The sequence below is a fragment of the Mustela nivalis genome (genome assembly GCF_964662115.1).
Source record: "Mustela nivalis genome assembly, chromosome: 7".
Classification (NCBI taxonomy): domain Eukaryota; kingdom Metazoa; phylum Chordata; class Mammalia; order Carnivora; family Mustelidae; genus Mustela; species Mustela nivalis.
In genome coordinates this window covers 16,017,904-16,027,872 of record NC_139026.1, presented here as the reverse complement: position 1 = coordinate 16,027,872, position 9,969 = coordinate 16,017,904, and the positions used below count along the sequence as shown (strand labels likewise).

General features: G+C 38.1%; 1 protein-coding gene across 1 annotated transcript in view; it reads left to right on the top strand.

The window, feature by feature from the left end:
* The first annotated feature begins 3,085 nt into the window (after positions 1 to 3,085).
* WASHC4 (WASH complex subunit 4) overlaps positions 3,086 to 9,969 on the top strand; it is a 61,709-nt gene continuing 54,825 nt past the window's right edge. The window contains exons 1-5 of the mRNA XM_082739052.1: positions 3,086 to 3,240; positions 6,533 to 6,672; positions 8,441 to 8,494; positions 8,591 to 8,656; positions 9,514 to 9,559. Coding sequence (XP_082595178.1) covers positions 3,180 to 3,240; positions 6,533 to 6,672; positions 8,441 to 8,494; positions 8,591 to 8,656; positions 9,514 to 9,559 — 367 coding nt within the window. The 5' untranslated portion in view covers positions 3,086 to 3,179. The remainder of the gene's footprint in view (positions 3,241 to 6,532; positions 6,673 to 8,440; positions 8,495 to 8,590; positions 8,657 to 9,513; positions 9,560 to 9,969) is intronic.

The following is a 9,969-nucleotide window of genomic DNA, read 5'->3' as shown; positions in this document are numbered from 1 at the left end:
TGAAGCCAAACACATGCGAAGGCCCATCCCACCACTACATGTTTTAAAATTAACATACAATTAAATTGATTTCATTTTTGCTGTGTGGTTCTATGAGTTTTAATGTATATAAAGATTCCTATAATACTGTAGTCAGGATACAGAACCATTCCATTCCCTACCCCAAAATTCCCTTGGCCCTTTGCAGTCATGGCTAACCAACCACCCTTCTCACCTTGAGAATCTGTCTGTTCTCTGTCACTGTCGTTTTATCTTTTCAAGACTATCAAACGAATGGGACCTCATAGTATATAACTTTGTAGATTTTCTTCATTCTGCACAATGCCCTGGTGACTTGTGCTCAAGTTTAGGGATTTTCCAGAACAGAAGAAGAGTTCTTCTGTTACTGACTTCTATATGATTCCATTGCAGTCAAAGAATATAATCATCACATTTCAGTCCATTTAAATGCATTAAAATTTGTTTAATGACCTAGAAAATGGCCTTCCTCGTATACTTGAAAAAAATGTCTACTTTTACTGTTGTCGTGTAGAATGTTTTGTAAATATGATCTAAGGAAAGTTGGTTGAGTTTGTTCAACTCTTTATTCTCTTATATTGTCATATGAAATATTGAGAGAAGTATTAAGATTTCCAACTATAATTACATCTATTGTTCCTTTCTATTCTGTCAGGTTTTGGTTAATTAAATTTTATTGTTCACCCACCCCCAAAAAAAGAAAGGAAAAAAGTTAATTCATAGTCTGGATTCTGTTACATTCTTAAAAAAACTACTGGGGGTTTGATTGATTGACTTATTTTTTTTTTTTTTATGATTTACTTATTTGTTTGAGAGAGAGGTAGAGAGGGAGAATGAGCTGGCGGGGCAGAGGAACAGGGAGAGAGACTCTCCAGCAGACTCCTTGCTGAGCACAGAGTCCAACTTAGTGATCGTTCTCATGACTCTGAGATCAGGGCCTGATCTGAAACCAAGAGTCAGACACTTAACCGACTGTGCCACCCAGTCGCCCCAGGGGACTTTATTTAGAAAAGAGTGAATTTGCTTGGACTCAAACCCTGCAGAGGGCAGCAGCTTATATTTCTGTTCAATTCATTTAGACAACAGTTTGGCCAAAGTTTTTGCTCAAAGTTTGGGGTTCACCTCCTTAGTAATTCCCTTGATTATCAGTTTTCTCTTCTAAATTTCAAGCTGCTCTGCCAGCCCAACCTCTGTTTTCTGCCGTCTGGAACCCACAGGGCTTCAGGTTTTTCCTACCCAAGGTGCACATCTGGTGGGGAATATACGCATCATCAAAAGGCAGCAAGCATGCCTCTCACCTAGTGCAGGTGTTTTTAAGGACTCTTGACTGTGATTTCAGTAGGCTCTCTGCACGCAGAGATCTGCACAATGTTTACACTAAGGTTTTGAATCTCATCTCTTCTCTGGGTCCCTTGCTTCAGGATGCTCCCCCGAATTTCCAGTTTCTCTTCCAACAATTCTGAACTTGGTTTGCTGCCCCCCTTGAGCTGGTGTTTCATTTCTTGACTTGAAGGGGTGGGGGACACTGTCAGGCAGAAAACCACAAACTCATAATTCTTACTAGTAAATTCCGAGTACACTCAGAATTCTGAATCATTTTGCTGTGCTTTTCAGACTTCATTATCTTTCAGATCTTTTTTTTTTTTTTTTAAATTTGACAGAGATCACAGGTAGGCAGAGAGGCAGGCACACAGAGAGGGAAGCAGGCTCCCTGCTGAGCAGAGAGCCCGATGCGGGCTCGATCCCAGGACCCTGAGATTATGACCTGAGCGGGAGGCAGAGGCTTAACCCACTTAGCCGCCCAGGCGCCCCTCTTTCAGATCTTTTAAAGTAATGATTATACTTTGTCTACTTCTCTTAGTTTTTAACTTCAAGTAGGTTTACTTGACTACTTTTTGCTTGTCCATTTCTAGATGTGTTCTTTTCAATTACTTTAACATGCTAATTAAAAGATTTTTCTAAGGTATGCTTTTTAAAAAAGGATTTTATGTATTTATTTGTCAGAGAGAGAAAGAGAGCACACAAGCTGGGGGGGGGGGCGGTGGACAGCAGGCAGAGGGAGAAGCAGGTTCTCTGCTGAGCAAGGAGCCCAATGGGGGACTTTTTAATCTCTAACACATACTCTCCCAGTAGACCACTATCCTGTTAGTGAGATTTGAGTTCTCTTTCTATGCAATTATCCCCACATATGCACAAACACGTTTACATGAGTATAAATGCAACCACAAATACACATTACTCCGCAATCACCTTCTGTCAGTTTCCCATGTCTCTACAAACGTATTTCATAATATGGGTGTATGAAATTTTAGGTCATTATTCCCTACTGATGCATTTTAAGATCATTTCATTCGTAGACATCCAGTAATACGTATTAAAGACCATGCAGCAATGAACGCTACTGTGCAAACATCCGTATACATGTAGAATTACTGGGTAGCACAGTTCCGCGCTTGCGGAAAAGCCAGTTAGCAGGTAGGAGCCTTTTAGAATACACTTTAAAGAGCGCTGCTTCTTCCCTCTCTGCCTTTTTAAGAGGAGAGGGCGGAGGATCCGTGAGGGCAAGGTAAGCAGAGTAGTAAAATTCCTCGCTAGGGTGTTCGTAAAGTAACTCCGCCTCTCACCCACCGTTTTATTCTCAAGAACAATCAGCATAGGACTTGCAAGAGGAGCGACGCAGCAGCTCGGATGGTGGTGACGAGAGGGCGTCGGCAATTCCTGCTTCTTCCAAGCGCCGGGGACAGCGACCCACTCGAGGACCACGCCCTCCTGTTGAGCCGCTACCCCATCACTTTTACCCTTCCCAGGCTAGACTGATGGAACAGCTCCCCAGGTATTAAAAATGGCCTGGGGACAGCAGGGCGAAGTCAAAGGCATCGATATGGCTTGAGATGTGAAGTGAGTGGTGTCGAGGCCCAAGTCACCACGGGAGGACGCCGCGAGTGCCGCGGAAGAGGTAACGGCCGCCTCTGGCCACCGCAGCCGACTCGCTTTCCCAGCAGCCCCCGCGGCTCGCTGGGGCCTTGAGCCCGGCCTGCCCTCGCGAGCGGGGGCGGGGCCCGGGCTGGGGCCGGAAGTCACGTGCCGTGACAGCCGCCGGGGTGAGGCCGCCTTGGTCGCCCGGGCTGGTTGGGGCTGTGACTGGGGGAGGTGCCGGGGTGATGGCGGTGGAGACTCTTTCCCCGGACTGGGAGTTCGACCGCGTGGACGACGGCTCACAGAGTAAGAGGGCTGCGGGGCAAGGGCTGCGGGTGGATGCTCCCCGGCCCGCCTCAGCTCCGGCAGCGCTCCTGCGGGAGGGCTCTGCGTCGTGGTCCCCGCGCAGCCCTCCGGTTCGGGACACTTGCTGCCCCTTGGGGTGCGAGAGGGACGCGCTCTCGGACGTCACTTTCGGGGTTGGGGTCCCGGGGGCGGTGCGTCAGGCCGGCCGAGGCAGGGCTTGGCGTCTGGGGCGGCGGCTCTCGGTTGGAGCCCGCGGTACCCAGAGCAGCGGCGTCCGCTGTCCCCAGCCCGGGGCCGGGCGGGGCGCGCCCAGGGCCCAGTAGCCCGGGGAGCCGAGGCCGGCCTTGCCTCCGGCCTCACGACGCTTTCGCCACCTGGGCTGAGCGTTCAGTTCTAGAACGGGCAGAGGTCGGGTTCCTGTTTTCGCTTTCCTGTTTTTCTACTTTTCCTCCAATCAACTTTTGGAAGTTTGAGTATTTTTTTTCCCTGCATATTCGTATAACGTACAAGACAGGGAGAAAGCGCTCTTCACACGGTAAAAATAAGCAAGCGAATGTCAATTTATCTCCTCCTATGCCTTTTACTTAGATAAGTGGTGTTTTTCAGGGATGTCATAGAGCTTCCATTGCACCTAGAAAGGCTTCAAAAATTAAGCAACTTTTATTTCACAAAATCGAATTGTTTCATTTTGAACTTAAAAGTCAAAGAACCGTACCAGATTAAGTTCCATGAAGCAAAAGTTAGAGGCAAATAATTATTTTGGTGAAACTCTACTTAAGATTAATACAAGTTGGTAATCTGTCTCTTCTGTTTAAGTGATATAGGAGAGATTGGGACCTACTGCTTGTGAATTTGTTTTTTTAAACGCAGTTTCCCAAAAGGTTGAGTGTCATTTTTTTTTTTAAGAAGGTAAATGTAGTTTTTAAAAATTCCACGTGAATTTTGCTTAACTTTACAAAGAATCCCGTAAAAACTTGCATGTAATTAGGTTTTAGTAGCCTCTGAGAGAAGCCCGAGCTTAATTCATAATGGTTTGTAGTTTTTCATAAAATATTCCATAAGGTATTAGCTCTTATGCAGCATTAAAAAAAAAATCTTGGTGGTAATGACAATTTCCTTTAATGTTTTTTGTGGAGAGGATTCTGTATTTACTGTTACAGAATCAACTGCACCTTTTTCATATATGGAGTTTTATGGACAGAGTTCTCCTACTTTCGTATCTTCAAAAAATTGTAATGAAAATAAGTTGCTAGGTTTGACAGTGGTTCAGCTGAGAGTGGCATGATGTGATTCGGTCAACAGACCATATCAGGAACTGTACTAGGCATTAGGGATGGAAAGATAACAAAGAATGTAGAGATGAGCCTGTAAATAGGGTTTCTGGGATTTTACTCTTGAAGAATCACTGTGGATTCCTTATTTCAAATCTTTTTATTGTAATTTTTACTATTTTTACAACTATTCATTATTTTATCAGCAAGAAACTTTAATGTTACTGCAGGTTTTCTCTTGCTTACTCTTTCGTGACTTCCCAAACAGACAATGCCAGCATGCTTTTCTGGCATTGTCATTAAGAACTCATTTGCTGATTAAATGCAGCTTTGGTTATTTCCCATGTAAATGAGAATTAGGCATGTACTTACGATTTCAAGAATCTCTAGCAGTTATTTAGTTTGAGCTTTAGGGAAGAGAAGAATTGCCATCCGTTCGGTGTGCCTGGTTTTGTTAATTTTTGTGCTATGAATCCTATCTAGACTGTCTTCCAGTATTACTTAGATTAATGCTGTAACCAGATAGCAGTTTTAATAATTGATCCACCTGATAGGGAGCATTAGTGCCAAAATTAGGGTGATTGGAGAGCTAGGTCTTTATCTTTAGTCAGAATGTACTTTATCTAAGAATTGCTTTGTATTGCTGATTTGAGGAGACAATAATTTACCTTCTTTTAGACAATGATTGAATAGTTGTTCATATCAATAGAAGAGGCTGAATTGGATTTGCTGCCTTTGCAATAGTGAATTCTTATGTGTATATAGAATGTTCCCTTTCTTTATTAACTTTGATGACTAGACATACTTCTATTGTTTAGTTTATTCCAATGACTCCTTAGAGTCATCTATTTAACGTGGAAATTTGTTAAATATTAGCACAGTATCTTTTTTCATTCTTTTTAAAAATTTAAATTAATTAGCATATAATGTATTATTTGTTTCAGACATCAAGCAGATGTCTGTGATTCATCAGTCTTATATAATACCCAGTGCTCATTACAAGACATACCCTCCCTGGTGTCCATCACCACTTACCTCATCCCTCCCCTCCCTCTTCCCTCCAGTAACCCTCAGTATGTCTCTTATGGTTTGTCACCCTCTTGGTTTCCTCTTATTTCATTTTTTCCTCTCTCCCCTGTGATCCTCTGCCTTGTTTCTTAAATTTCACATATCAGTGAGATCATATGATAATTATCTTTCTCTGATTGACTTATTTTGCTTAGCATAATATCCTCTAGTTTATCCATGTCATTGGAGATGTCAAGATTTCATTTTTTGATGGCTGTGTAATATTCCATTTGTGTGTGTGTGTGTGTGTGTGTGTATACACCACATCTTGTTTATCCATTCATCTGTTGATGATCATCTGTGCCCTTTCTATAAGCACAATATTTCTTTATTGGCTTTTCCAACCCTATTATGATAGTTAAATAATTAAAATATCTTACTAAGTTTTTGGCATTACAGAAATAACATTCTTTATGATAAAGCAGGTTTAAAACTGTTTTAAAAACAATATTAGATGTAATCTTAGACAGTTTACACTATAGAGACTCAAGGATTATGTTTTTAAATTTTGCTTCTATGACAACACAGATTTTTATACTTATTCAGGTCTTATTTATTTATTTTTGCAAAAAAATTATTTATGACTAAAACATAGAATCAAGATGTTGAGTTGTCTAAGGCATTATTCAAATTGTTTAAAAGCCCCAGCTTATGGGATAAATGGGATGTTAATTTTTTCATAGTGCTTTAAAGTTATGGTTTATGGTTAACCAAAGTTATGGTTATGCTTAACATCTATAGGTTTTAAAATTATTTTATTATTTGGAAAAGATTAAAAGCTGAATTATTGTTTAACTTTGAAATTTTATTTTCAAGAAGTCCAGAAATACTAGAGTAGTACATTTAAAAATGCTTAGTAACTACCTTGCTGTGAGTTTTGAGTTTATTTGAAATAAATGTTCTGCAATTTATTACTTGTACATCTTACATACTGTTTTAAAATTTAAATTTAGAAATTCATGCTGAAGTCCAACTTAAGAATTATGGGAAATTTCTTGAGGAGTATACATCTCAATTGAGAAGAATTGAGGATGCACTGGATGATTCAATTGGTGATGTTTGGGATTTCAATCTTGATCCAATAGCTTTAAAGGTTTGATTTTGTTATATTTTTAAATTTACGTATATATTTTCAGGGCATACTATATCTTGAAGACATAATATTAAAAAATAGAATATACATTTGGCCCTTGAATAATGTGGGGGTTAGGAGTGCTGACTTGCCAAGCAGTTGAAAATCTGTGTAGAACTTGAAACTCCCCAAACTTAACTTATAGGCTGCTGTTGACCAAAAGCCTTACCAATAACATAAACAATCAATTAACACATATTTTATGTGTGTATTATGTATTATATTCTTACAGTAAGCTAGAGAAAAGAAAATGTTATGATAAAATCACAAAGAAAATATATTTATAGTACTGTACTGTATTTATAAAAAGATAAACCTGTATCACAGTGGACCCACGCCATTCAAACCTGTGTTGTTCAAAGGTCAACTGTATATTCTCATTATTTGGAATCTGGAGAACTAAAAGAAACTTGGAGAAAAATTGCTAATTTCCTTATCTTGAAGCCAGGCAGATGTGTGTTTTTTTGTTTGTTTGTTTTGTTTTTAATGAATGGCAGACTTCTGGGTGGCCTTTGTTTTTCATCAAGAAAATAAACAGGTTGGAATAGAATATTCAAACTTTATTTGTTCCTTATTGAGATTATTTTACATACAGTGAAATGCATAGATTTACAATATACTGTTTAGTGAATTTTTGTCAAACACATATATTCATATCACTCGTATTCTAATGAATATATAGAAGATTTCCATCATTTTCCCTTATGCCATTTAAGGTATCTTAATATGGAAGTAATTTTTTTTTCATTTTTTTTTAAGTTGTTATTTAAACTCAAGTTAGTTAACATGTACTATAATACTAGTTTCAGTAGTAGAATTTTATGTAGGAGTAATTTTTTAATGTATAAAGTAAGCCACTCCTGGGGTGCCTGGTTGGCTTGGTCAGTTAAGCATCTGCCTTCAGCTCAGGTCATGGTCCCAGGGTTCTGGGATCAAGCCCCATGTTGGGCTTCCTGCCCATTTTGGGAGGGAGTCTGCTTCTCCCTCTCCTCCCCTGCTTATGCTCTCTGTCTCAAGTCAATGAATAAAATCTTTAATAAAATGAAATAATTCACTCCTCTGTTCCATTTTGAGATCATTCTATCTTTTTAAAATTTTTTTTGAGGTCATTCTATCTTGTTTTATCTTTGAAACTATAGCCTGTTACCACTTAAATAATAATTAACATTTACTGAACATTTATTATGTATTAGACACTGTTCTGAGTTACATATTGACTTTTTTAGTAACAGTTTTCTTGAAATTCACATGTCTCCTATTCTTTTTTTTTTTTTTTTTTTAAGATTTTATTTATTTATTTGACAGAGAGAGATCACAAGTAGGCAGACAGAGAGAGGGAAGCAGGCTCCCTGCCAAGCAGAGAGCCCAGTGCGGGGCTCCATCCCAGCACTCAGATCACGACGGTAGCAGAGGGCAGAAGCTTAATCCACTGAGCCACCCAGGTGCCCATGTGTCTCATATTCTTGAAATTCACATATCATGTAGTTCTTTGGGTTTTAGTGTATTGACAGAATTGTGCAGCAGTCATCACCATACCCAATTGAAGAGTCTTTTCACCACCTGCAAAAGAAATCCTATACCCATTAGCCGTCAGTTTCCAGTGTGTGTTAGTGCTAAGTACAGGGTCCAACACAGGTTTAAATAGAATGGCGCTAGACTCGATTCGTATATTTAAAATTTCCGTGATTTTTTTCAAATTAAAAATTATTTTTTCCCTTTGTTTCTATAGCTTTTGCCTTATGAACAGTCTTCCCTATTGGAACTCATAAAGACTGAAAACAAGGTATAGATTTCTTAACCTAAAAATCTATTTTTAAAATGCTTTAGCTATCTGCTGTAATTCATCTTTTTTATTTTATGTTTTTATTCATGAAACTAGGTCTTGAACAAAGTCATCACTGTTTATGCTGCACTTTGTTGTGAAATCAAGAAATTAAAGTATGAGGTAATTATTTGTGCTCTTAAGTTGTTAAAAACATGATTTTAAAAGCAAATTTGTGCTTATATGTATAGTGTACATAAAGATTTAATGCATGTTGAATTAATTTTTTATTTAATACTAATAATAGTGGTTACCATTCACTGAATGTACTAACGGAGTGCCAGACACCATACTAACCCTCTTCATACTTAGAATGAGAGGCAGATAATGTGAGGAATAGATGAGGAAACAGGCTTAATTTTACTGGTAGTAACTGTTTGAGCCTGGGTCTATATACCTTCCAAGTCTGTGTTATTTGCCATATATACTGGCTTTCTAGATATAATTGATTTTTTACATTTTTTTTTTTTAGTACTCTCCACACCCAGCATGGAGCTTGAACTCATAATCAAGAGTTACATGCTCTACTGACTAAACCAGCCAGGTGTCCCTAGATATAATAAATATAACTGATTTTTTTTAAAAAAAGCTTTGAATTTTTAATATGTTTTGCATTTTCTTAGCCATGGGTCATTAAAACTCTGGTAGAAGTTGGTAAACTTCCTCTTTTTTCTGTACCTTTTTGATACTATGTGATTGCTTTCTATCTCCCATGAACTAGTGGGAAGATGTAGGACAGTAAGGTGAGAAAAGACAAAAGCAGGGGTAAAGAAACTGAGAAATAACTTTGAGTATCAACGATATCTTTGGTATTCTAAAGATCAATTGAATTTACCTGTTTTATAAGTAGTTTTGAATTTAAATGAGTTTGTATATGTGATATAGTCCTCTGATTATTATTAAATATAGATAACTAAGAGAGCCTAGGAATTTAAAAACAAGACAGCAACCTTTAAAAATATTTAATTTTTTTTAAACAGGCAGAAACTAAATTTTATAATGGTCTCTTGTTTTATGGAGAAGGAGGTAAGTTTAAAATTTCATATTATAGTGTCATTATGCCTTTTTTGAGATTGAAATGAATGAAAAGTTGACAGTTCTAAGACTACCATGATTATATAATGTATACCCTGAGAAAATAAGCATTTAAATTTTTTGTTGGTTTATTTGTTTGATAAGCAGGTGGAATAAACCTGAGTGATGGAGCAGTAGCAAATTCTCTAAAATCTATTTGTGATATTTTTGTAAGTTACAAAGAACTGTGACCAGATAAGGATTTCCCTTGAATTTGTTAAATAGTGAAACAGATGGTTATTTTTAATTGAATGATTAATGATTGTCTTATGTTTCTTTTCAATATAAAAATTCTGGTTTTAATATTATGCAGATTAAAAGATATACTAATGAATAAAAATTGTATTTATTTTTCTTTATGG